This window comes from Hemicordylus capensis, chromosome 5 (genome assembly GCF_027244095.1).
Source record: "Hemicordylus capensis ecotype Gifberg chromosome 5, rHemCap1.1.pri, whole genome shotgun sequence".
In the NCBI taxonomy this organism is placed as follows: Eukaryota; Metazoa; Chordata; class Lepidosauria; order Squamata; family Cordylidae; genus Hemicordylus; species Hemicordylus capensis.
Genome location: NC_069661.1, coordinates 2,727,653 through 2,755,568, shown reverse-complemented (window position 1 = coordinate 2,755,568; position 27,916 = coordinate 2,727,653). Strand labels below are relative to the sequence as shown.

General features: G+C 50.2%; 1 protein-coding gene across 9 annotated transcripts in view; it reads left to right on the top strand.

The window, feature by feature from the left end:
* Window positions 1-27,916, top strand: part of DYSF (dysferlin) — a 220,962-nt gene that overhangs the window by 64,383 nt on the left and 128,663 nt on the right. For 6 of the 9 annotated variants that reach the window (XM_053256337.1, XM_053256341.1, XM_053256338.1 and 3 more), the window contains 8 exons: window positions 295-377; window positions 1,249-1,290; window positions 4,652-4,767; window positions 9,142-9,255; window positions 12,827-13,004; window positions 14,616-14,740; window positions 16,136-16,242; window positions 22,599-22,791. In XM_053256337.1, the coding sequence (XP_053112312.1) occupies window positions 295-377; window positions 1,249-1,290; window positions 4,652-4,767; window positions 9,142-9,255; window positions 12,827-13,004; window positions 14,616-14,740; window positions 16,136-16,242; window positions 22,599-22,791 (958 nt within the window). The remainder of the gene's footprint in view (window positions 1-294; window positions 378-1,248; window positions 1,291-4,651; window positions 4,768-9,141; window positions 9,256-12,826; window positions 13,005-14,615; window positions 14,741-16,135; window positions 16,243-22,598; window positions 22,792-27,916) is intronic. The other 3 variants (XM_053256343.1, XM_053256342.1, XM_053256339.1) reach the window with 1 other exon arrangement.

Genomic DNA, 27,916 nt, shown 5'->3' with positions numbered 1-27,916 from the left:
AGAGGCTCCTTGGAGATGCTGCTGCCAGCCAGTGTGGACAATCCCGTGCTAGGCAGACCAAGGGCCTGACTCGGTAGAAGACAGCTTCCTGTCTTCCTTTGTACCCAGCTTTAAGTGGATTTCTGAGGCTGTCTGAGATTTGCAAAGCAAGCAGCGCTCTCCCTGCAGAAGAAGGGAAACCTTGGGAAACCAGGAGGAATCCCTGGGTTTTCTTGGGAAGAACAGATGCCTGTTGACAAAGCCTGACTGTAGAAACATTCAAACATATTTTAAAAATAACTGTTCTTGTTGCAGGGACCGTGTCACTCACAACGACATCATTGGCACCAGCCACCTCCGCCTGTCCAAAATCTCAGCGTCTGGAGGGGAGCTGGAAGGTACCGTTCACAGCACAGCCCTGCCCATCAGGCCTCCTGTCTCCTGAGAAGTTGGAGGGAGGGGGGCAAGGCCAAGGAGCCCTCCGACCCTTCAGCAAGCCCGACCCAGAGGCTTTGCCGGGGTAGGGGGGGGAGGGATTCTTGCTTTTACGGCCGGGGAAGGGGTAGTGCTTCGGCTGCTGAGAAGCCCAAGGATTCTTCAGCCCAAGTGGCTTTTCAGGTGCTGGGTGTGCAACCAGCTTCCCTGCCCACACTGCACTCACTCACTCACTCCCCGCCTGCCTTATGCTGGTTCAGAGCTCTGGCATGCCACGCGTCCCTTAAGCAGACAATTTCCCTCTCCCCTGCTTCTTGTCCTCAATGTGAGTTTGGAAATAGCCTGTGCTCACGTCCTTCAGCCGATCTCTGACTGCTCCTGCAGTTGTCTCTGCTCGCTTTCTTCTGTTTGATCTGACCTTGAGGAAACAACCCGGAGTTCTCTCTGTGAGCACTTCCTGTCAAGCCGTGTGGAGCCACTTCTGATGCTTGCAGCTGCGAATTCCCCTGGCTCTGCTCTCCGCCCCTCGATTCTTCCTCTTTGCAGCTGGCAAGCCCCTCAGCCGTTCATCTTGTACCCCACCTCTCCTCTTGAGCCAGCCTGTGTGATGGACGGCTTTGAGCGGCCAGTTGTCATGTGAACAGTATACTACACTGGTCTTCTGATCCCATCCTTGGAGGCTGGCACTCTCAGAGCCTTGCGGGGGAGTCTCTTTCTGCTTCTGCCTCCGTCGTTCTGTCCTGGTTCATGAGCTGAAGGCCCGTGTCCATCCTGGCCTAAATCTGGGTGGAGATCCTCACGTTTTGCCTTCTCTCCCATTTCATTCTTCTTCAGATGAATTTCCTGTCCTTGCGGTAGCCTCCAGAGCAACAGACAGTATGTTCCTTAGCATGTTGCTTTCTCTCTCTTTCTCCCCCTCTCCCTCCCCCTCTCTTCCTCTCTGTCCCCCTGGCATCCATGGTTTGGTAACCTCTTCCACTCCTTTCCAGCGCTTGCGTTTGCTGCATGTTAGAATTCCAGGCTGGTGTGTGGTGGAAACTTGGCTCCTGTCCGTGGAACCACTGGGGAGAGAAGCTGGGAGGAGAGCTGGTCTTGTGGTAGCAAGCATAGACCAGCTCCACCCTGGTTTGCATTGGGACGGGAGACTACATGTGTGAGCCCTGGAAGATATTCCCCTGAGGGGATGGGGGCTGTAGCTCAGTGGAAGAGCAGCTGCCTCAGAGGCGTAACTATGGGGGGGCAGGGGGGGCACGTGCCCCGGGCGCCATCTTTTCTGGTCACGTGGGGGGCGCCGCCATGACAAAAAAATTTTTTTTAATTTTTTTTTAAAAAAATTTAATACAAATGTTTCCTGCTCAGTGCAGCAGCACTGCAGCAGTCAAGGGAGCGCATCGGCGCCCCCTCCCCCACGAGCGGTCCCTTCTGCACCGCCCGCGTCCCCCCATTGCTTTGCTGGCGCCTGGCGGCCAGTCAGTGGACTGGCTTGGCGGTGGCGGCGGGCGCTTGTGAGGAAAAACCTAAGTATAATGTAGTATGTTGGGGGGGCGGGGGGGCGCCATTTCAATGTTTGCCCCGGGCGCCGTTTTCCCTAGTTACGCCTCTGAGCTGCCTGCTTGCATTTTGAAGGCCCCAGGTTCCCTCCCTGGCAGCATCTGCAAGACAGGGCTGAGAGAGACTCCTGCCTGCAACCCTGGAGAAGCTGCTGCCAGTCTGTGAAGACAATACTGAGCTTGATGGACCACAGGCCTGACTCAGTAGAAGGCAGCTTCCTATGGTCCTAAGGACGCATTCACCCTCATTGTGCACCATGCACAAGTGTTCTGAGGAGGATATACCTGTGGGTCACTTGTGCATGTGATTTCTTGATATACTTTCTGTTAGTTAAGTCCTTGCAAGACATTTTGACTTCCTGGGGCCTGAATGTTCACTTGCAAGTGATTGAGATGGAGCCAGCATGGTGTAGTGGTTAGAGTGCTGGACTAGGATTGGGGAGACCCGAGTTCAAATCCCCATTCAGTCATGAGACTTGCTGGGTGACTCTGGGCCAGTCACTTCTCTCTCAGCCCAACCTACTTCACAGGGTTGTTGTGAGAAGAAACTCAAGTATGTAATACACCGCTCTGGGCCCCTTGGAGGAAGAGCGGGATATAAAATGTAAATAATAATAATAATAATAATAATAGAAAATGAAGGTGCAAAAATATTATGGGACTTCCGACTACAAACAGACAAACATCTGCCACATAATACACCAGATATCACTGTAGTCGAGAAGAAAGAAAAACAAGTCAAAATAATTGACATAGCAATACCAGGGGATAGCAGAATAGAAGAAAAAGAAATAGAAAAAATCACCAAATACAAAGATCTACAAATTGAAATTGAAAGGCTGTGGCAGTAAAAGACCAAAATAATCCCAGTGGTAATTGGCGCCCTGGGTGCAGTTCCAAAAGACCTTGAAGAGCACCTCAACACCATCGGGGCCACAGAAACCACCATCAGCCAATTACAAAAAGCAACTTTACTGGGAACAGCCTATATTCTGCGACGATATCTATAATAATAACAGCAACAACATTGACAATAAAATTCAGCCATCCCAGGTCCTTGGGAAGGACTCAATGTCTGGATAAAACAAACCAGTCAATAACACCTGTCTGACTGTGTAAAATAATAATATTATAATAATAATTGTGGTATGTCACATCCATCTGGGAGGGGGTGGCTTTTCATCTCTACGATGCTTAATGGCTGCTTGAGGTGATCCCTGTAGCATGTCACAGAATAAGTGGAATGCCCCCTGCTGACTTGAGATAGAGCCCCATCTTGAGCGCGAGTATCTTCCAGTCACAACAGCAACTGCTGAGTTTTCATGCTGCAGAGGATGTCTGCATGAAGTCTGTGAGCTACTAGAGAGAAAAGAAAGAAATACCATAGCCCAGTTCGGACAACAGTTTAAACCAGCACTGCCTCCCTTGGGTCCCCAGATGTTGTAGGGCCGAAGGCCATAGTGATGGGGATGGGAACTGGAGTCCAACAGCTCCATGGATGCAAGGTTGGGGGATCCTGGTTGAAATTATTGTACACCAATCTGCAAAAACCACAGGCTTTCATGCCTCCCCCTCGCCCGCTGCACTCCTGACACACACATAAAAGGAGCAGACTGAAAGTTTCCTCTTCCAGTTTTGAAATAGCCACAGTTCCCCAGTATGCCTGTACTCCGGGACTATGGTTTGTTCATATTAAGGTTAACTAAAACAAGCCAGGATCAAACTGTGGTTTGTTGTGAACCTGGCCGGTATGTTCTGACACAGTCAAAGTGCCTCTCTACCCGTGGATGTGTATATAATGTTGTGTGATGAATGTATGCATTTATGATGTGTGTGTGTGTGTGTGTGTGTGTGTTGTTTAGTGTGGGTCAAGGTGATCTCTGGCCTGTAACCATCACTTTGCTTGATACCCATGTTCCTTCAATATATTTCTCCCTCTGGTGGTCATGGCAATTTTCGTGTTGGGTCATGCCAATCTAGTGATAAGTAGGCTGCTTCTCCCTGGATGTGCTTTGTCCCAGGTTGCATCCTGCCAAGAAGGCATGGGCAATTCAGGTTTTTCTTCAATGATGTTCATTAAAAAATGAATGGCAAATCTGGAAAGTCCAGCCAATTCAGATCATGCACAACTCTCCCTTAGCAGCTCCTCCATGTGACATCCACTAAGGCCGCTGGTTCAAGACCAGCTGCAGGCTGAGGTCCTGACACCACTCTGAAGGAACAGCTGTGGAATTGCTTCAGTGTGTACATGGGCAGGGCTGCCCTCTGTGGGCCCCCTCCTACTGGGTGAGCCCCTCAAAGCTTTGTGGTGGGGCTTGCCTTGGTGGATGTGATGGGCGGAGGCAGGAAGGGGTGATGGAGCAGCTCCCTTAGCCAAGAGCACCACTCTGCCACTGCTGCACCTAGGCGATGGGCACAGAGGTGGTCTCGGGGATTGGCAGTGGGTCCTTGGTGCTGGCGCCCAGTGATGTTCACCCTGATGCTAGCCCTACCCTGGGGTCTCATCCCATAGTTATAGCTTCACAGTCAACTCATCTTAGGGAAAAAAAGTGCACTTTCAAAACGTCTGGAAATGTTATACCTCTGTTTGGACTCCTGGGAGAACCTTGCTGGGGGAGCAGGAAGGGTGGTTGCCAAGAGCGTCCACTGCAGTCTAACATTGATGGTTTCCTTCTGGTCTTCCTCAGTTGACGATGGGCTGGGTTTCTTGCCCACCTTCGGCCCGTGTTACATCAACCTCTATGGTAGCCCGAGGGAGTTCACTGGCTTCCCAGACCCCTATCTGGACCTCAATCTGGGCAAGGTGAAGTAACCATTTTTGAACTGGTCTTGAACTGGTAGCAACCAGAACTGCCTGGTCTCGAACTGCTTGTGATAAATGGAGGCACCTCTGTTGCCCGACCTGACCTTGTAGCTGCTCTGATTTCAGTGAACTTGGGGGTGGTGCTTTGTGGCCCCACGGTCAACTCTGATATGATACCTCACAAAGTGAAATGTCTCCAGGGACACAAGAGCATTCGGCTGTTTTGCAAGATTCACATTAGGTTGCAAAACGAAGCATGTCTTGGGAGTGAATCCCGCTTCAGAGACTGAATAGCGGTGTCGATGGCTGTTAGTATGGAGCCTCTGCATACCGTCAGTAGGCCACTGAGTACTGATGCTGGGGAGAAGCACAGGGTGGCCATCCTGGTTGTGCCCTGATCGTCGGCTTCTGGAGGCATCTGGTTGGCTACTGTTGGAAACAAAAGGCTGGACTAGATGGGCACGATCCTGCAGGATGGTCTCTTGCACAACCCTCATTGAAATGGATGGGTGCTACACAAAAGCAGGGTAGCGCTTTTACCCAGCTCCTGCTCACTTCTATGAGGCTTGTATGGAGACCTTCCTGCTGGATGATGTCCACCACACGGGCAGAAAAGATCCTGGGTTGTTCCCCAGGAGGAGTTATCCGTCACTCCAGGGAGGAATGGCAGGGAAACAGCCAGTCTTGGCTCCTTCTGCAGGCACGACAAGATCTTATCCCCAGTCTTGGGAAGTCTGCCTTGCCAGATTCACTCCAGCTGCTTTCCCCTCCTTCCGTCCTCTCAGCCCTCCTTGACAAAATGTTTCCAATTGTTTGAAAACGTGGAGCTTTCAAAGCAGGACAGATCACTTGAAATATACAAATGCAAGTCCGTTTCTTAGGCTGCATGAATTATTTTCATGCAGGATTCAGGTTATCTCGGTGGAAAATTCCCTTGTTCTTCATTGCAGTGCTTTAGCGTCTCTTGTTAAGTCATGGGAACATAGGAAGCTGCCTTCTACTGAGTCAGGCCATTGGACCATCTAGCTTAGTATTGTCTTCACAGACTGGTAGCGGCTTCTCCAAGGTTGTAGGGATGTGCATGGACCGGTCTAGAGCCCATTCTAAGGGCCTCCGGACCGGTCCAGACCTGGTTCGGTTCGGCAGTTTGGCACCCGGGGGAGGTGGACCTTTAAGGGCAGGGGAGGGTGTACTTACCTCTCCCGCCACTTTCCCCCCTCCAGTGCTCCCGGTTTTGTAAGCATTTGGGGTGGCAGGGTACCTTCTTGCCATCCCTTCCCCTGTTCCTCATCAAAAGGCTTCAAAAGTCTCACTGCGCGCGCACAAGTCGCAGACATATGTCATGTCCTGCGTCGCATGCATACATCAGGCGTGCATGACTCATGGATGTCATGCTCGCGATGTGTGCACGCACAGTGAGGCTTTTGATGAGGAACAGGGGAAGGGGTGGCAGGACGGTAACCTGCCGCCCCAAATGTTTACAAAACCGGGGCTGCTGGAAGAGCGGCAGGAGGGGTAAGTACACCCTCCCCCGCCCTTAAGGAGCCCCCTTCCCCAGTGCCGGACTGCGGCAGTGCGGTTCCGTGCACACCACTACAAGGCTGCAGGCAGGAATCTCTTCCAGCCCAACCCGGAGCTTTCCCAGACAACAGGTTTTACCACAGGTTTTCTGCAAGGCTTTACTGAGAGTTCGAAGTTGCCCCTCAAAACTGACACACAAAGTGGATTTTTAAACCACAGATATAAATCAGACGATACTCTAATGCCTGATGAAAAATCTGAATTGTGTGCGAAGTGCTCCCTGAGAGCTCGCAGGGACTTTGGGGTAAATTTGGCCGATAAGTGAATGCAGTCCCTCCATTCTGGAGGAGATGTGAACTAAAAGCTGGCTATGAAAAACTTCCTGGGACTCTTATGCACAGCAGGCCAGGTTTTACCGTGCGTTTACGGGGAGGCTTTACTGCAAACTCAAAGTTGTCCTCAAACTCCCCCCCCCCCCCCGCCCTGCAAATAGTGGATTTTTTTACCCTGGGTATAAATCAGGCTACACTCTAACATGCAGTGAAAAACCCTGATTGTGTGTGAACTGCTCCCTGATAACTTGCAGGGACTTGGGGGTAAATCTAGCCGAAATGTGAACACACACCCTCCATTCTGGAGGACATACGAGTTAGAGGGCTTCAAAAGCCCCGTGTGAAAAGCTTTCTTGAGATGTTGTCAGGGTGTGAAAGCAGGACCTGCTACATGAAAAGCAGATTCCCCTTCCCAAAACCATAACCACTCCCTTTGTTAAGAGCAGTTCACTGCTTTTGCCATTACATCCACATTTCAGAGTTCAAGACTACATCTCAGGTAGGCACAATTTGATTGATGATGATTGATTAAGTGCCATCAAGTCGGTGTTGACTCATAGCGACCACATAGACAGATTCTGTCCAGGGTGATCTGTCTTCAACTTGGCCTTTATGGTCTCCCAGTGGTGCATTCATTGCTGTTGTGATCGAGTCCATCCACCCTGCTGCTGGGCGTCCTCTTCTTCTCTTTCCTTCAATTTCCCCCCGTATTATGGGCTTCTCAAGGGAGCTGGGTCTTCACATAATGTCTCCAAAGTATGATAGTTTGAGCCTGGTCATTTGTGCCTCGAGTGAAAATTCTGGATTGATTTGCACCAAAGTTCAAAAGCATCAATACTTTTTCTGTCCTGTTTCTTCAAAGAATTTTGTCCACTCTTATAGGATTGTTTTAACTATCCATCTGTGTGTATAATTTGGAGCATATTTAGAAAGAGAAGGATGAAGGAAGACGGGTAAATGTTGCAGACTCCTTGAATACCTTCCGGAGAGCTGTAGCAGGTTAAAGCCTTTGTCTCAGAGCAAGTTCACATGAGGGAAAGAAATGCTGAGTCATTCCTGCTGAGCTGCCTGGCTATGCTTCTCCTGAAACCATTCTGTATTATCAGCAGGTTCAAAATTCTGCCATCACCCCCACTTTTGTCTACAGAAACTCTCTGGGCTTGGGGTGAGATAACCCAGAACAAAACCTGTCTTAACTTGGCTGTTGAACAAGTACAAAAATCTTCCATGTGCAAACCTACACGCAGTGAGAAAACTGATAGTTGCTGAACGTCTGAGGACGTGTTTGCACCAGAGTAATCCCCCTTCGGTCCCCGCTTTTCCTTAGTTAAAAACCAACTTGGAGAGGCTTGTAAAAAGAAAAGAAAGATAAAAAAACCGTTTTATTCAATGACTACAGACTGCTTCTGTCTGTGGCTTTTTCAGCTTTTAGATACTGTTAAGAATACTTAGTAGGATTACAAAAACAGATGGCCTTAATGCACACTTAAATGTTTATAGAGTCTTTTGCAACACCCTAGGTAGGATCAGCGTAGGCTAGTGTTTCTTATTTTAATTATGTTACAGGTAAACTACAATAGAACAGTATCCAGAATATACAGAGCACAAACACCAAAGAAATATAACATTCCTAATGCAAAGTCTGACTAAACAAAATTTTCCCTAGACTAAACTTCCCTTTTACTTGAACTCACCAACTCCTGATGAGACTTCAAGCCTCCTGTAATCCTGTCTTCCCAGGCTTTACAGGTATCCTCCTGCAGCCAACTTCCATGGCCACATGTCCTCCTGTGCACCTCCAGCCTAGCTGCTTCTCACAAAGAACTCCCTGGCAGCAGCTCCCTAGGTCCAACCCACCTGGTATGCTGATTCACTGAGCCCTGGAGTTCACCAGCCTGTCAGTCAAGGCAGGGTTCCCTTCTGGTTAACTCTTTAGAGGGAGGGGAGATTGGTCACTACACAAGTGGATGAAGTACTCCCAACATTTGGCCTGGAAGACCACATGTGAGCATTGTAAGATATTCCCCTTAGGGGATGGGGCTGCTCGGGGAAGAGCACCTGCATACTTGCATGCAGAAGGTTCCAAGCTCACTCCCTGGCATCTCCAAGATAGGGCTGAGAGAGACTCCTGCCTGCAACCTTGGAGAATCCATTGCCAGTCTGTGTAGACAATTCTGAGCTGGATGGACCAATGGTCTGACTCGGTATATGGCAGCTGCCTATGTTTCTATTCTAATCATGCCATACACCTCCATTGGTCTCTCTGCTGCCTCGTGTGTTGTTAATCTGAGAGAGAAACAAAATGGAGCCACTGATGATTCAGGTCCCTGGGCTGTGGAACATGCTAACAAATGAGCTATGGAATGGTGGGGGTATGTATGGTCGCCACGTGAGATGGCATTCCTGGGCATGTCGTCCCAACCGAGCATGTTGGCTTTGAAGTGGAAGATGCTGCCTGCCCTCATACTCCATAGTGGCCCCCCTAATAACGGCGCTGTCTGCTTTCTGCTTACCTCCAAAGGGCGAGGGAGTTGCCTATCGGGGCAGGTTTTTGGTAGAGCTGGAGACCAAGTTGGTGGACCATGTTGAGCAGAAGGTGGAGGACATCCCTGCTGATGACATCTTACGGGTGGAGGTAACGTATTTCCCACACCCACAGCCCCCCCACCCCACTTTTGGCTCTGACCCTCTTTATGGGTCAGAAGGAGTCTCCTTTAAGAGCCATCTTGGCTTTCAGTCCCCTTTTTCTGTCTCACTGCCCTCTTTGGTTCAGCAGCTTGTGCCCAGAAAAGGCAGAGCAAGGCCCCAAAATATTGCTTCTGCACTGCGGCAATAGACACACATCTGTGTGGCTCTTGCCTATCAGGAAATGCCCATGTTGGAGAGGAGCTCGCTTCTCCCACTCCCCAATGACTGAAGCCGGTTATGCTTTTGAAAGGCTGCAGCCTCTTTCTCTGTGTGCTGCTGATCCACACAGACAGTTCTGTGGGGCTTTAAGAAGGAAATAGAAAGCCTCGCCTCTCCCCTCGGAGATACAGCTCCAGGAGCATCAACTCTTCACACCTTCTGTCCTATTGACCACATGGGGTCTTCCTCATAAGCAAGTAAGCAAGGTCTTCCTCGTTGTTGTTTCTCCACTCTTGTGGACTCTTTCTGCTCTGGCTTCCTCTGATGGGTAGACTCTCAAGGCTTCCCCTCCTCTTCCTACCTGCTTGCTGCATTTTCTACCCATCCTCCTTCCTTGTTCTGCTCTCGTGCTATGAAGACCTAGAAAGCTCCGGGACACAGTCTTTCTATCAATGTATGTAACTTCGTACTTATAACTTCACAAGTATATGGATCTTATATATCTGTCTCAAGTTACTCTTAATGGGCTTGGTTCTTCTAACACACGCTTGCTCTCTTACAATTGGGGTCATTGAAATCCCTTCCCTACAACACCCTCACACAGTGATGCACCCCATTTCAAGAAGACCCCCCTCCTTTAGGCTATTAGTTGGACAGTGGGTACTTCCTCTTTCCACCGATCAGCTTTTCCAGATCTTTTCTGATTAGCCACATCTCCATTCATTGGAGAATCCCCATATTCCTTCTGGGCCTCTGTGTGATGCCAGAAACATTGGTAGTAACCATCTTGCAGCAAAGCCAGCACCCCCAGGAAAGACTTGGATGTATGGGCCAAACGACGTGGTTTCTGAAGTTTTGTGATTGGAGCTTCCCATGTTTTTACTAGCTCAAAAAGCAGCCACAGGACCCCCTGATTTGATTCAAGACTACAGCATGGGTGGAGCGGAGGGGGCTGGTGGTCTTCCCCTTGCACTGCAGCCCCAGGCCAGAGAAACCTCTGGGCACAATTTTGTATCCGTCGGTTTCCCTCTCTATGGTGAATAGCAGTGTTTGGGGGTTTTGTGGTTTTGGAGCACAGGGTTAAACTGTGTACCATAGAGCTGATCCAAATTGCCACTATGAACCCCCACATCACAACTAGTGTGGCCCTGTTAGATGAACTTGTTTTCTGTGGCTGGCAGCTAGACTAATAAAGCACCAGTGCGACAAATGTGCTGCAGTGCTATAAGGAAAAGACGGTTTTAGGTCATCTCCCCTTCCCTTCATAGCTGGCGGTGACTCCTGAAAATATGTTCCTGAAGGCTGCGTGATCCTCAGAGACATATATTCTGGAGTCACAGTTGGCTTCAGAGGGAAGGGGAAATCAGCAAAAATTGTCTGTAACACACATGCTCCATAGTCTGTATGTCAGCCTGTATGTTGGTGTCACAACATGTCTATTTTATGGATTATTTTTGATCTGAAAATATGAAATGTGAAAATACCTGGCAATAGGAACATAGGAAGCTGCCATATATTGAGTCAGACCCTTGGTCCATCTCATTCAGTATTGTCTACACAGACTGGCAGTGGCTTCTCCAAGGTTGCAGGCAGGAATCTCTCTCAGCCCTGTCTTGGAGATGCTGCCAGGGAGGGAACTTGGAACCTTCAGCTCTTCCCAGAGCGGCTCCATCCCCTGAGGGGAATATCTTGCAGTGCTCACACATCAAGTCTCCCTTTCATATGCAACCAAGGTGGACCCTGCTTAGCTAAGTGGACAAGTCATGCTTGCTACCACAAGACCAGCTCTCCTCTCTCCAATGACAGTGAAGTTAAATATGCTCAGACTTCAAACTGAAGAAGTGCCCAGCGGGATCAGACCAAGGCCTATCGAATTGGGCAAAGTTTAGTGAGGCAGAACTTCCCTGTACAGAAGCCATGCTGATTCTCCTTCAGCAAAGCTTGTTCTTCTATATAGGTGGACCTCATCATCCATGGTCTTGGCACCTTCAATTTCACATATCCGTGGTCGGGCAATGAGACCTGGCCTCGGTAAATGCGGGTTTAAAAAGGGTTATATTTTGGCTATCTGCAGTTGCTGGGTGGCAACTGGGTGCAGTTGCTGGGTGCAGTTGCTGGGTGGGGTCATTTCTGGCCAACATTTTGCTAAATGGAGCCTTTCTGTGGCTCTTGTATTCATTCATTCATTCGATTTTTAGACCACCCTTACAGTATAGCTCAGGGCGGTTCACAATTATCATAAAACAGTTAAAATCAATCAATGATCAGGAATGAAAATTTCAAAATACAATAAAACAGCTAAAACCTAAAACAATTCAAAACCTTATAAAAACCCGATACATTAAAAACCCTTTAAAACAATTTAAAAACCCTGGAAGGCCAGGCCGAACAGGTAGGTCTTCAGGGCTCTCCTAAATGCCAATAAAAAATTCAAATTACGCCAATAAAGAATTCAATTGTTGTTACTGTAAAACAACAACAATAACATATCCAGTTATTTTTCATGGAAGATCGGCAAAGTTTGGGATTTGGGGGCCATTGTTGGACAGCTGGAGACCTGGAGAGCATGGACCAGCACTTTATTTCTCTGAGTTATGACTTTTAAAGCCTTTTAAAGTTCTTCTTTGGCCTCCAGGACTCTAACCCCCCCCCCTTCCCACTGCCTCAAGGTCTTGTTATCCATGCTTCCATCATCTGCAGTTGTAACCAAGGACAGGACCCCCGTGGATAATGAGGTCCACCTGTTTGCTTTACAATTTCATCTTTAATTATGCTTTCTAGCAATTTCCCCAGAACAGACATTTAGTTAACTGGCTTAGCATTTCTTGGACCCCCACCAGATTCCATTTTAAAAACTATTGTTCCAGGCCTTTGGTACAACCCAATTTTTGTGTGTGTGTGGGGGGGAAGTTATATATTTTGCTGTAAATTCAGCAGTTTCACATCTATTTAAGATGCTCGAAGGGGATGCTGTCTGGACTTGATGAGGATTGCAATTTTCTGATACACCATAGAAAACATTCTCTCTTGCCACTTCTCTTTGACTCAGTCCCCACCCCTGGTCACCAACCCAGAGGTCCGTTCAGGCACAGGTCTATCCGCCCTATATCTTCTGTAGTGACTACACATGCAATGAATCCATTCAGCCTCCCTGCAGTCTCCCTCCCCACCTCAACATCCCTATAATGCCTGGACATCTCACCATGCAGCCACCTCCTAGACAGGTTTCCTGCTTCTGATGTGCAGGGACATTTTCACTGTCCGCCATGATGCCTTCAAGAGCTCCTGGCCTTAGTCTGGAGGTGTGATCCCTGCCCTCCCTCTCTCTCTCTCTCTCTCTCTCTCTCTCTGCACGGCAGAAGTTCCTGCGCCGACGGAAATACTCCCTCTTTGCCGCCTTCTATTCGGCCACCATGTTGCAGGATGTTGATGATGCCATCCAGTTTGAGGTCAGCATTGGGAACTATGGCAACAAGTTCGACAGCACCTGCCTGCCCCTGGCTTCCACCACACAGTACAGCCGGGCTGTGTTTGATGGTAAGGAGTGAGGACTGCGCTTCACCTGTTTATATCCTGCCTTGTGCTTTATCGTATGGAATCCTGGAGCAGCTAACCAGAATGAAACACCAAGTACGAAACGCAGGATCACAATTTAAAACTGCCACCGCCAGAGGTCCAGACCGGCAGGTCGGAGCCCAAAGGCGCGAAAGGCAGGTGAGGTTGGGAAGGAGGGAAGAGCCCCGCGGGGAGCGTTCCATAGTCTGGGGGCCATGCCAAAGAAGGCCTCCTCCCAAGTGCATGACCACGGAGCCTCCATGGGTGCAGCCCCCCCCGCCACCCCGGATCTTGTGTGGTGGGCTGTCTGTGGCATTCAGGGCTAGGCTGCTTTGCAGAAGGCCAGAGCCACTGCCACTTTGGGGGTGGGCAACAGGTCAGTGGAAGAGCATGAAGAAGGTCTCAGGTTTAATCCCTGGCAGCATCTCCAAGATAGGGCAGAGACAGAGAGATTCCTGCCTGCACCCTTGGAGAAGCCGCTGCCAGTCTGCGTAGGCAATATTGAGCTAGATGGACCAAGGGTCTGACTCAGTATAGGGCAGCTTCCTATGTTCCTATGACTTGTGATGATACTTCCCTTTGTGTGATTCTCCATTTCTACCCCCCACCTTCTTAGCCAGCTATCATACCCTGCACTTCAGACGATCAAATGAAAATGAAACCTGAAACCGTTCTTCTTCTCCTCCACCCTCCCCATCAGGGGTGTAGCTAGGGGAGAGGGGGCCCATGTTTGCTCCTCTCCCCAGAGGCCCTTTGCAGAGAGGGAGATAATGAAGCAAATAGGGAGGGGTGGATCTGGGGTTCTCTGAACCCATCTGCTCAATTATAGCGATGCCCCTGCTGCGCCCCATAGTATGTGCAACAGATTGGGGATGGGGGGGTGGGGGAAGCATCATGGTGTCAAAAGAGGTTGTGGTATCTGCGTGGGGGGAAAGTTGAGCAAACTTTAGCAAACTTTAGCACAGGATTGATTTTGCTTTTCCTGGCTGTGCAGGAAGGCACCCAAGCTGGGCAGTGGTGCTCTTACCCCCTGGACTTTGGGGCCGAGGTTCAGGGTCTTCACAGTCCCTGGGGGCCCCCAGATCCTCTTTAGTCTGTCCTGGGTGGTGTGGTCACTGCTGGCCTGCACTGTGCTGGGCAGCCAAGTGTGATTGTGGTCTGTGATGGGTACTTTAGAGACAGAGAGGGGAGTGGGGAAATAAATATATGGGATGGGAATGGGTTTAGTTATGTGTGGAAATGTTTCTGCTCATGCATATTTGCATAAATATACCTGTTTTATATTCATATATTCTTGTGAGTTCAGTTGCTGTTTGTGCCCGCAAGAACCTGTGTGTTAAAAATACTCTCTCTGTGTGTAGGGGGATGATGCTTAACTTGCAGTGGGGGGGCCTCCGGCAAGGGAGGGGGCTTCCAAAGGCCTTTAGGTCCAGGCTCCAAAATTACCTCGGTGCACCTCTGAAGCTGGGAGCACAGGAAGTGCCGGTGTGGATGTGGCCCTCCACAATATAGGCCGCACTGGACTTAGGTGAGGCTCAGGCAGTGAGATGGTTGCCTTGTCAGCTGGAGGTGTTTCTGTGTTCTGTCTGACAGGCTGCCAGTATTACTACCTGCCTTGGGGCAACGTGAAGCCGGTGGTCGTCCTCTCTTCCTATTGGGAGGACATCAGCCACAGAACGGACACCCAGAACCTCCTCTCCCGGGTTGCAGAACGCTTGGTGAGTGTTTCTTGCGGGGAGGGTGCAGCTGGAGGCTTGTCCAAGCAGCTGCTGAGACACGTCGCTTCGAGAAGACACTTGCCCGTGTCGGCTTCCAAAAGCACCGGCTGCCTGGCAGGGGCAAGTGTGACCACATGCTTCTGCTCAACCTGTGCAACCTGGCCTTTTACTGAGAGCCCCTCCAGGGCGCTTTCCAGACAAGACCCTGCAACGGGGTCACGACGTATCTGCGAAGTGTGCTTCTGCACTTCCTGTGTTGTGACACTGCAGTCCCTACGTTGTCAGGGCCATTCAAATTTCAGATACTTTGTTTTGGATTTAATCGCTGCGATTCATTGCTATAACGTTGTATGTCCGGTGTAAAAAGGTTGCTGTATTTTCTGGTCATGAGTTTTCGCAAGACTGCTCCTCCTGCTGGTAGCTTTGCACAACAGCCTGCATTTACGTACTGAGTGCGATTTTCTGAAACCGAAGCATTTTGCCGCTGTTGAGCAGGTAACCTGGAAAGCACCCAGGTTGCAATATTGTGGGGCAGTGTATGTGCTGCAGCTGAGCTCAGGTGTTCAGGGCCACGAAGAACAGTTGCGAGAAATGCAGCGAGAGTTGAACTTTGGTGTGTGATCCCACAGGGAAGTTCTCCTGTGCAAGCCCCATTGAAATGAGTGGAAGCTGTGCAAGAGCATGGTGGCGCTCTTGTGCAACTTCAGTTCGTTTCAGTGAGGCCTGCACAGAAGAACCACCTCATGGGACTGTGCACCCGGTGATTAGTGGGCCATGTGGAGGGGGCACTGCTTGGATGTTCTGCCCCATGCAGCAAAATACCCTTGATTGGCACTTTTCGATGGTGTCCAGAAGGCAACAGCAAGAGCCTGATGCTGGAGGTCAAAGTCCCCATGCCAGGAAGTGGGTTGCTGCATTCTGCTTGACCTCAGGTTTACTCAGATGGAGTTCTTCAGAGGTTGTTAGACTACATTTCCCATCACTTCCTGCCACAATGTCCAAAGGTCATTGTTGCAGGGGATGATGGGATTTGTAGTCCAACAAAATCTGGGGACCTGGGTTTGAGAAACCCTGCCATACCCAAAGCTAATGCTTTTCAACTGGAATTTGGGTGGGCCCTCAAGTTTCCACACACTTGCCTTGGCATCTTCATGGCACAGCAGCTGGCGCCACAGAAGGGGCTGATCCCACTCTGCTGGGTATGGAGTGAGGCAGGGCCAGGACAGCTCTTGCTCCCCTTACCACTGTGGCGAGAACAGTGCAGGGTTTTCATTGGTTGCTGTGCAGGAATGGGACTAGCCTCCAGGTGACCCCTGGCTTATGCACAAGCTGGTGGTGGCGCTGGAGCTATGGGGACCCAGGTGACTGAAGTGGCCTGTGGGTTGTGTGTTGTAGGAAACGAACTTGGAAACAGTCCACCTCGCCCTGAAAGCCAACTGCTCCGCCAGTGACTTGGACACCCGGGTTGCTCGCCTGATTGATGAGATCATCGTGGACTGCAGGTATAGGTTTGTGTGTGTGCGACTGGGCCGCAAGGCTTTCTGTGGGTTTATTACAAGAGGATTTGTTTGGGTTGGATGGGGGCCCTGGTGCTGAAGAATGCTGTCCATTGGCGAACGCTGGCTGCGAAGGGTGCTGAGCCAAGGCACGGAGTTGAAAAGGTGATATTTAAGGCAGGTCATAAATTTCCACTCTGGCCTACCTGAATGGGCCTCATTGTATTTGGGGGTGAGCTGTTCCAACAGACCCTCTCTCAAATGGCGTCTCCCGTCTTGCTGGATGGAGCAGCTCCGGTTCCAGATCTCGGGCCTTATTGGCATTAATCATCTATCGCCTCATGTCCAAAGTGCTTGAAAAATCTTGGTTTTGATCTTCGGTGTAACAACATCAAGCGATGCATTGCGGCTATTTCTCCTTTTCAGGCAGGGAATCTGAAGTTAGGAGATGATGCGTCTTGCCCAAAGCCGTTCCCCAACATGCCTTGGCTTAGTGGTGAGCCCTTGGCCTTTGTTGGGAATCTATGCGCACCATCAGGGTTGTGAGTGGGAGGGAAGCCCCACATTTCCCAACACTTCGGATCCTCCACACTGAATGCAGGGAAATGTAACAACATCACAGCAGATTTACCTTGAGGGAACTTGCTTAGATTGTGCACCACATCCGAGATGTGAAGCTCAGAATGCTGGTTGTGAGGAAGGCACCACACAGTTCAATCCTGTGTGTGTTTACATGGCAGCGTCCGATTGAACATAAGTACAACCCTGATGGATCAGGCCCAAGGCGGCCCATCTAGTCCAGTGTCCTGTTCCCCACAGTGGCCCACCAGATGCCTCTGGAAAGCCCACAGGCAGGGGTTGAGGGCATGCCTCTCTCCTGCTGTTACTCCCCTGCAACTGGTTTGCAGGGACATCCCATTGCCTTCACTGGGGCTTCCTTCCAAGCCAAAGCACTCAGGTTTAACACAGAGGCCTTCCAGGGTACACTGAGAGAGGGAACTCCGTTCAGATATGATAGGCCCATTCATACAACCACAGTCAGTATAGGAGGCATATCTGGGCAGCGTAGTAGCTGTGTGTACCCAAACATCCCGGTTAGAGGCAGGGAGAGAGATCCTGGGCAAGGCGGGAGCTGGACCCAAATGGGCACATCCTATCCAGATTCCATCTCCAGCAGCATTGTGCTGCGGGTGAAGAGAGAGCCATCTCAGCCCGTGCCCGCCTCGCACCAGATCACGCTCCCCACCTCCTACTTTGATGTTTGGGTGCGCATGACTACCCATGCATGGTGCATGCACGGTTCTGCTGTCCTGGCCTGGGGCTCCTCCTCCCTTCTGGTATGGTGGCCGTGTGAATGAGCCTGATGCATTTTAGCTGCACAATTAGGTGTGATTCAGATGATTGCCCCCCACTTGACAGTGCAGAGGTGGGGATGCTATGCCGGTTTGGGGGAGAAGTGGGCATGCTCTTTCCGTCCCCATTGTGTGTGGGCTGCTCAGTTAGGTGATGATTGTCTGAGTGAGCTGAATGTGTTGTGGTATCCACTGGTCTTGGAGTATCTGTTGTAAACATGCCGTCTGTCTTAATGTCTGGCGTATGTGTGCCCGTGTGCTGCCTAACCCTCTCTACTTGAATGTCTGTTGCATGTGGTGAGTACACATTTGCTTGGGGGCAATACGTTTGATTCAGTCACTGTTCTGGGTTCTAGATCCAGCAGGGTGTAGTACAGGGGTTCTCCAACTTGCATCCGCAGATGTTGTTGGACTTCCGCTCTCGTAATCCCTTTTGGCTATATAGGTTGGGGTTGACGGGAGTTGAAGTCCCATATCATCTGGGGACCCATGCTGGAAAACCATTGGTGTAGTGGTTGCAGTGTCAGACTAGGAGACCCAGGTTCAAATCCCCACTCAGCCATGAAACCCACTAGATGACCTTGGCCCATTGACACTGTCTCAGCCTAAACTACCTTACAGGGCTGTGGTGAGGATAAAATGGGAGGAGGACCCTGTATACGGTCCTGAGTTGAAGAAGGGTGAAATAAAAACACAATGGATGAATCAGACTAGGAAGCCACTCTGTCCACACACTTGCACTGAAAGAATGGAGGAGCCACCACCTTCTTTTAAAGATTGCTCTCTGGCTTCTCAGATGGTGAGGGCAAAGTTAGGGGTTAATTAAGGGAGACGTCTCAACCGTGCCTGCTTGGTTGATGGTTAAGGGCAGAAATTGTGGGTCAGGCTCAGGTGAGCTGGAAGTTTCTGGCACAGGGTGGCAAATGTGAGGCTCTGCAGTTGTGGGGGATGATGGGAGTTGTAGTTCAACTACAGCCGAGGAGACCTAGATTAGTGCCCCCCACCCCGTCCTGGCATCTTCCAAACTGCACTAGATGCTGTGCTGGAAATGCCTAACGCATAGAGAGAGGGCTATCAGCTCTCCTCCTCCTCCTCTCCCCAAACCTCTGTTTATTTCTTTTAAAAACCCCTCCCCAGTGTGAGCGGGTTCAGCCTCTCTCACATTTGTTCCTCCCAGCCCCACTCCCCACTACGACGTGCTTGTTCAGAAAATGTCAAGGATATTCTCGAGGCCATAAATATGACCTGGCTTCTGTGTGTGCCATACGTGACCTGGGGCAAATCCCAGGACTTTGGTTTCCCAGAGGTAAGGCTCCCTCCAACACAAATTCAATTAAACAGTAGGGAAATGTCACTGCTGGGGCTGCCAAACTGGCGGTTTCTGCAGGCTGGGTCCTGGCTTCTCTCCTCCTCCTCCTCCTCCTCCTCCTGTGGTTAATTGCTTCCGTGCTAAATAAATCAGTTCGGAGCAGCAGCAGCAGCAGCAGCAGCAGCACATGGCTGGCAAGCGGGGAGGAAGGGGCAACTGATGGCCATGATGGCTGTGCCATCTCAGCCTGCGATGCTGCTGCTGCTGCTGCCGCCGCTGCCTGGTCCTGGGTCCTGCTTCAGAGCAGAGCGTGAGTCTTCCTAGCCCTGGACTGCTGGTGGGGACCGGCGGCATCTCTCTGGGGCCAGTCCTAGCTCAGCCCCTGCTCCCCCAGCTCCTCTCCCTGGTGACACGAGGGTTGGTTGGGCCCGGGACCTTCTGCACGCACTTTCCTTTTCAGCTGTCCCCCGAATAAAGCAATCCTAGTTGATTGCTCAGATCACTTTGAATTGGTCAATTAATCTATTATAATTGCATAACTAAAACAGTTGTTTTGAAGAAAAGGCCCACTTCCTTTGAGTCTGGGTGGTGCGTGGCAGGCGTCAGGTGCTGCCTCAGGCAGTGGCCTTCCTTCCTTCCTTCCTGTCTGTGAGTAAAGGCAGGTGTGTCCCCTAAGTTGGTTTTAAATATTTTTAATCATTTTTGAATTGTTTTTATATTTCTTTTAGCATTGTTTTACTTGTGGGTTTTATGTCTTTTTAAAAAAAATTGTTGTACAACGCCCAGAGTCTCTGGATGGGGCGGTTTATAAATGTAATAAATAAATAAATAAATAAGTCCGGCCCTGCCACCACTCATTTTTCTATTAGAAATAATTAACCTTTCCTTTAAATGTGTTGCCCAGTTAATCGGGGGATGCTTTCATAGTTGCTTTAGTTTAGAGAGATTCGTCTGACTTAATCATCACTTTAAGGCAGCATTCCTAGTGTTGATGGTTCTGTATAGTACCATTGATATTTTACAGACAGAAACACTGTAAACGAAAGGAGGTCCCTGCCTCTGAGGCGCTTACAGTCTAAACTGAGACAGTGGGGCATACAATGGAGGAGCCGAAGGGAGAGGCAAAGTAACATCGAAGGAGTATGAACAATATAGCTATGTGGATTTAGGCTTCAGTTTGCTTAACTCCGGGCTTCTCAGCCTTGGGCTCCTAAATGTTGTTGGACTACAACTCCCAAGGGCCAAAGACCATTGTGGCTGGGGACGATGGTAGTTGTAGTCCATCAATACCTGGGGGCCCAAAGATGAGAACCCCTGGCTTAACTGATTCAGCTAGTAGCGCATCTGATGAGTGCAGCAATATCAGTGGGCTAGATCCAGCTGCTTTTCATGGGAGCTGAGACCACATGCCAGAGGCCTTGCCATGCGCATCTTTCTCCATCGGTTTCTGAGCTGAGCTCACCAGGGTTTGGGTCTGCAACTCGTTTTGATTGCCAAGCATTGAGTCCTAGGACAGCTGTCGGTCTGTTATATTCTGTGCTGGTTTTTGGCCAGAGGCCCTTCCCCACAAAACAGCTCACAATAAAGTTAGAAACCATACTAACCACTTGAAACACACCATTTAAAACAGAAACGTGCAATAAAAACACAGAGGCAGAACGATAGAACGGTCCAGGGGGAGAATTCACTCAGCATTCAAAGCGCAGCGGTGTAAAGCAGCTTTTATCAGCCTTTCAAAGCTAAACAGGGAGGGAGCCAGTTCTGGCACTCAGGGGCCACCACTGAGAAAACCCCGACACACACATACCTGCCAGTTTTTCCTCAGAAGGTGGGAGAATGCAAATCAGGTCCATCCCAGGAGATCACAATGGGTAGGCAGACTCAGTATATGGGAGGCAGGAGTGTCTCTGGGCATGCACAGAGTGCTTTTATCACACACTGAATAGCCATAGATTTGGGATATACTTTCTGGTCAAAGGGGATGACTACTTGATAGACCTAGATCTCCAGCTCTTCTGATTATGGAAATGTGAGCACCTCAAGCTTGTGAAGCAAATACTTCTACTAGCAGCTCTGTGCTGCCAACTCCTCAGGAATAAAGCACCTTTGCAGCTGCTGCCTTCATGCTCCCGAGAATCAGACTGGGGTGTTAAAGGCATAGGGTGTGGAGGGAGGGGTGCATCTCAGCACAAAGGAGCACCCTGGGTTGTGTATGAGAGTCGAAGTGAGTGATGCTCTCGGGTTCCAAAAGCTTAGGAAAAAGCGCACTCCGCTGCAAGTCCAGTATTGCATCTGGCAAGTTGATCCTTAACATGATTGCCTCAATAAACCATATTTATATTCTGGTGCACATAAAGGTACCCTCACATTCAGGTGTTGACACTGAAATTTATGCATTCTGAAATTCAGAGTGTTGGACTCACCTTTGGTGAGCAGTTGGAGGAGAAGTTCACTTTCAACCCGGTAGGTGGTGTGGCAAAGCAGGACCGTGTGGTGTTCCGACGTTCAGAGAGCCTAACCCTCCACAGAACCCCTGCACATTGCTGAGGATTCTGGGGCGTGACTTTGAACGCAAGCTCATTTCAGGCAGGCCTCTTGGCCCCTCCTGCTGCCATTGGAAAACTGAGGGCCAGACCAGACCTGATGGAAGCAATATGTCTTTGTTGCTGTTCCCTTTTTAAAAAAGCAGTTTCATGGCCCCAATCTGGATGAAGACTGTGCTATGAAGAGAAGGGGCGTTGGTCTGTTTGTGCCATGCTTGCAGCAAAAATCTCCTCTGCTGAAGCTGCTCTTTTCTCTGGGAGGGAGTCTGGTCTTGGCACCCCTAGCAGCTTTGAAGGGGGGGGGGGTTTGCAAGCTGAGCCCTGCTACCTGTTAGCAGTTATCCCCCTCTAACGAAGCAAAGAGTTAGGTGATGCTCTTATATTGAGCAGGGGGAGAGCATCTGCCGTTGTAGTAGCAGCCATGCAGGCGCAGAGGGAGGCCAGTGGTATCCCAGGCTCAGCCCACTGCTGTGGCCCGCTTACCCCATTCCCACGTCCCCTGTGTCTGACATCAGATGCAGAGGGCATGTCTGGGCTGCGGGACGCAGCCCCTGGAGCGTGGCGGCCCGGGTTCTTTGAACCCGTTCACACAATGGTGGCTCCGCCCCTGCAGCCATGGCACACAAGGAAAAGTGAAAGCAGAGTTCTCAAGCTTGGCTCCTCAGACGTTGCTGGACAACAACTCTGATCATCCTCAGGGCGTTGTGGCTTGGGATGATAAGAGTAACACTAACAAATATCTATAGACTGCTTTTCAACAAAATATTTTCCAAAGCGGTTTACATAGAGAAATAATAAATAAATAAGTAAGCAAGAGGGATCCCTGTCCCCCAAAAGGGCTCACAATCTAAAAAGAAACCTAAGATAGACCCCCAGCAACAGCCACTGGAGGGATGTTGTGCTGGGGCTGGAGAGGGCCAGTTGCTTTCCCCCTGCTCAATAAAGAGAATCATCACATTAAAAAGGTGCTGCTTTGCCCACTTAGCAGGAGTCCAGCAATATCTGGGGACCCATGTTTGAGAACCCCAGAGTTAAAGGGGTCTTAAAGAGCCGTCTGCTGCTCCATCTCGCCTTGGTCCCTCCTCCTTCATATTGGACGAGCCGCTGCGGCTGCAGCCGGCTGATGCTCTGGTTTCCTTCTGCTACTTCTCTCCGCAGCCAGCCATTGGTTGATGTCACCCAGAAGCCGGCCAGCACCCATCTGGACCACTACTTGTACCGCTTCCGCACCACCAACCTCGCCCAGATCGTCCAGACAGCCTCGAAACTCCGGCACGAAGACTCCAAGCTGCAGGTGGTCCTGGATCAGGCGGAAGATTGGCTCTCTCGGCTCAAAGCCATGGCGGAAGAGGTAAGGCAGAGAGGCTGGCCGGCCCTCGCAGGGGAGGGTAGACCACTGCCTCCTGCCTCGCCAAATCCCTTCCAGTTTTAGCAAACTTTGGTTGAGGATTCCCAAAATGCTGGCCGGAAATCGGCTGTGGGAGATGTCCTTGGATCCAGCAGCTTATTTGCTCATCCCACACACTAAAAGGGGCAGGAAGAACCTGAGGCACAGATCCAAGGACAGGGCTTTGGGGCTAAATCTTGCATCTTCCATGCCACCTTGTGGGCCTGTTGGGCAGCACCCCCAGCCCCAGCCCCAATGATCTCCCCGCTCATGACTAGGGAGAGAGCCCTCACTGTGGCGGCAGCCCACCTGTGGAACACTCTCCGCAGGGACGCTTGCCTGGTGCTGGCCCTGCTGTCTCTTTCCCTAGGCCGGCTCAACTTCGACAATCCTGCAGATGTTGGCCTACAACTCCCATAATCTCTGGCTATTGGCCACTGGGGCTGGGGGTTATGGGAATTGTAGTCCAAAAACAGCTGGGGGGCCCAAAGTTGAGCAGCCCAGGCTCCTTGGGCAAAGAGGCACCTTTCATAGTGGTACTTCTCTTTATATTTATCGGGGAGAGAGCAACTGGCCCACACATTCAGTCCCACCACATCACCCCTCCAGCAGCTCTCGCTGGTTTCTACCCTTTTGTGGACAGGAATCTTCCTCCTCCTCCTCCTCCTCCTCCTCCTCCTCCGTAAACCACTTTTGTACTGAAAAGCAGAAGTGTCTCATTCTAATGGGTGAGGATTGAAAATAAAACGGCTAACATTATAATGCCCTTATACAAAACTATGGTGCGACCACACCTGGAGTACTGCGTACAATTCTGGTCTCCACATCTAAAAAAGGACATTGTAGAACTAGAAAAGGTACAGAAGAGGGCAACCAAGATGAGCAGGGGCCTAGAACACCTTTCTTATGAGGCAAGGCTACAACACCTGGGGCTTCAAGGGGAGGCGGCTGCCTGGGGGCCCCCACGCCTTGAGGGGCCCCCCAGAGGCAAGTCACATGACTATATATTGTGAAGTGTGTGTGTATCAGCAAGGGGCCCATTTTAAAATTTTGTCTCTGGGCCCACTCCAGCCTTGTTTCGCCCCTGCAACAAATGGAAGTACTTTTTCACACAACACATGATCCACTTGTGGAACTCTGTGCCACAGGATGTGGTGACAGCCAACAGCCTGGATGGCTTTAAAAGGGGGTTGGATAACTTTATGGCGGAGAGGTCTATCAATGGCTACCAGTCGGAGGGCTGTGGGCCACCTCCAGCCTCAAAGGCAGGATGCCTCTGAGTACCAGTTGCAGGGAAGTAACGGCAGGAGAGAGGGCATGCCGTCAACTCCTGCCTGTAGCTTCCAGCGGCATCTGGTGGGCCACTGTGTGAGACAGGATGCTGGACTAGATGGGCCTTCTTGGGCCTGATCCAGCAGGGCTGTTCTTATGTTCTTATGGAGGGCTCCAAAGGATGCGCAGCTGCCCCTCTTTCCTGGAACTCCATTTTCTCCTCTTTCTCCTTCCCCATCCCAGGGTTAATGAGAGCTGTGCTGCCTGCAGCTCTACCTGATGAATGCCCAGCCTGCAGGCAGTGTGACTCTAGGTGGGGTTGGATGGGAGAGAGAGGAGCAGACGGCACTCCAGGAAGGAGAGGCAACTGTGCCTCCTTTGGTGCCCTCCCACTGGATTGTTAGGATGAGCCACTACTGTTGAAAAGCAGTATATAAGTAGTAGTAAGTAATCATCTTTTTAGCACTGGCGAAGATGCTTAAATTTGCCTTGGCCTTCCAGCAGGTCCTCTCACCTGGCTTGATGCTGCTGACTCATTTTTTACTGACTCAGCTAGATTTATATCTTCCTGTTTATGACATAGTGGACTGGGACCAGGAAGACCCGAATTCAAATCCCCATTCAGCCATGAAACTCACTGGGTGATTCTGGGCCAGTCATGTATCTCTCAGCCTAACCTACCTCACAGGGTTGTTGTGAGGATAAACATAACCGTGTACACCACTCTGGGCTCCTTAGAGTAAGAGCAGGATATAGATGTAAAGAAATAAATTGTTAAATTTATTTATTGTTACATTTCTATACCACCTTTCATTAAAACAATCTCAAGGTGGTTCACATAAAACTTAAAATAGGACTACAAAAATTCCACAATTAAAATATAAAAAATATAGATCTAATTAAAAGATTAAAAAGACAGCACAATATAACCATAAAAGATACAAAACAGCAGCAATAGAAACAATCATATAAAAGCCTGAGTAAAAAGCCAAGATTTTACACAGTCTAAAAACTGTGATGGAGACTGAGGAGTGGATGGCCACTGGGAAAGCATTCCAGAGTCTGGGGGCAGCCACAGAGAAGGCCCTGTACTGCATGCATGGCGACCGAGACTCCCTCATTGTCGGCACCCAGAGCAGAGCCCCCTCAGAAGACCTCGTCAAGCGGGCAGCAACCCTTGGGAGCAGGCGGTCCCTCAGGTATCCTGGGCCCAAACCATTAAGGGCTTTAAAGGTCAAAAACCAGCACCTTAAATTGGACCCAGAAACAAACTGGTAGCCAGTGCAGCTCTTTCAAAATGGGTGTGATGTGCTCCCAACGGGCAGCTCCGGCTAAAATCCTAGCTGCCGCGTTTTGCACTAGCTGCAGTTTCCGAATATTGTTCAAGGGCAGCCCCATGTAGAGTGTGTTACAGTAATCCAGCCGTGACTTGACTAAGGTGTGGGTAATTGTGGCCAAATCTGCCTTCTCAAGAAAGGGACGCAGCTGGCGCACTAGCTGAAGCCGTGAACCCTGGCCACCGCCTCCACCTGAGCTTCCAAAAGCAGAGCCGGGTCCAGTAGTACCCCCAAGCTGCGTACTTGCTCCTTCAAGAGGAGTGCAACCCCATCCGGAACCGGTAAAATCTCCTCATCCTGATTGGCTCTTCTACTGACCAACAGTACCTCCATCTTGTCCAGATTCAATCTCAGTTTATTAGCCCACATCCAACCCATCACGGCCTCCAGCCCCCGATTCAGGACATCCACCGCCTCCCTAGGATCAGTTGACAAGGAGAGATAGAGCTGAGTGTCATCTGCATATTGCTGACAACTCAGTCCAAATCCCCGGATGACCTCTCCCAGCGGCTTCATGTAGATGTTAAACAGCATGGGGGACAAGACCGAACCCTGTGGGACCCCACAGGCCAATGGCCATGGAGCCGAGCAGTAGTTCCCCAGCACCACCTTCTGGACCCTCCCCTCAAGAAAGGACCGAAACCACTGCAACGCAGTACCTCCGATTCCCATACTCGAGAGGCGGCCCAGAAGGATACCATGGCCGATGGTATCGAACGCCGCCGAGAGGTTCAGCAGAACCAACAGGGACGCACACCCCCTGTCAAGTTCCCAGCATAGGTCATCCACTAGAGTGAGCAAGGCAGTCTCAGTCCCATATCCAGGACAGAAACCAGATTGAAAAGGATGTCCATTTTGAAAGAGCTGCACTGGCTGTCAATTTGTTTCTGGGTCCAATTCAAGGTGCTGGATAATCCTTATCTTTCCTCTGCAGCTGGGATGCCACCACATGTGCTATCACCTTGCCCAAAAAGGGAAGGTTAGGGGCAGGTCTATAGTTGTCCAGGTTGGAGGGATCAAGGGAGGGCTTTTTTAATAGTGGTATTACCACCACCCCTTGAGGCATGATGGCATCCTGTCCTCCCTTAATGAAGCATTAATAATCACCTCCAACCATCTGCCAGTACCCTCCCTGGCAGCTTTTATTAGCCATGAAGGGCAAGGGTCAAGAGCACACGATGTCGCCCGCACACTGCCCAGGATCTTGTCCACATCTTCAGGCTGTACTAACTGAAACGAATCCAACACCATAGGACCTGATGGTACCTGAGGCATGTCTGCTGGAACTGCCAACACTCTGGAGTCCAAATCAGCAAGGGTGCGAGTGACTTTATCTGCAAAGTGACATGTAAACTGATCACAACGGGCTGTAGATGGTTCCTCCCCCATTACCTGGGTGGGGGGATGTGTGGAGCAATTCCTTTGCTGCACGGAACAGCTCCTTTGGTCTGCACTGAGCAGATGCAATGGAGGTGGAGAAAAAGCATTTCTCCGCCACCCCCACAGCCACGGAGTAGTCCCTAAAGTGGGCTCTAGCCCGTGTTCGGTCAGATTCATCATGACTCTTCCTCCAGCGTCATTCCAGCCGTTGCCTGAGTTGTTTCATTGCCCTAAACTCCGAGGAAAACCAAGGAGCAGAACAGGCTCCACCAAGCTGGAGAGGGCGTTTAGGAGCAACCATGTCAACAGCTGGACCACCTCCCCGTTCCAGAGATTCACCAGGGCCTTGATAGAGTCGTCAGCTCTGGAAACTCCCCAAGGGCTGTCTGGAAACCGAGTGGATCCATAAGCCTTCGGGGGCAGACCATTCTAATTGTTCCACCATCCTTGCTGAGGGTAAACGAAGCAATCAAATTAAACCCTACCAGATGATGATCTGTCCATGACAAGGGAATTATCTCAAATTCCCCCACCTCCAGATCTTAGAAATCTGGAGATTCAGTATCTCCAGATATTACAATATCTCCAGATATTTTCTGACAAATACAAATATGAATATGACAAATATTTATATGCCGCTTTTCAACAAACGTTTCCAAAGTTGTGTGTGTGTGTGTGTGTGTGTGTGTGTGTGTGTGTGTATCTATCTATCTATCTATCTATCTATCTATCTATCTATCTATCTATCTATCTATCTATCTATCATAAAAGGTGCAGAAGAGGGCAACCAAGATGATCAGTACTTTTTCACACAACACATAATCAACTTGTGGAATTCTCTGCCACAAGATGTGGTGACAGCCAACAACCCTGGATGGCTTTAAGAGGGGTTTGGATCACTTCATGGAGGAGAGGTCTATCAAGGGCTACTAGTGTGAGGGCTATAGGCCACCTCCAGCCTCAGAGGCAAGATGCTTCTGAATACCAGTTGCAAGGAAGTGACATAGGAGAGAGGGCATGTCCCTCAGCTCTTGCCTGGGGACTTCCCAGAGGCATCTGGAAGGCCATTGTGTGAAACAGGAGGCTAGACTAGATAGGCC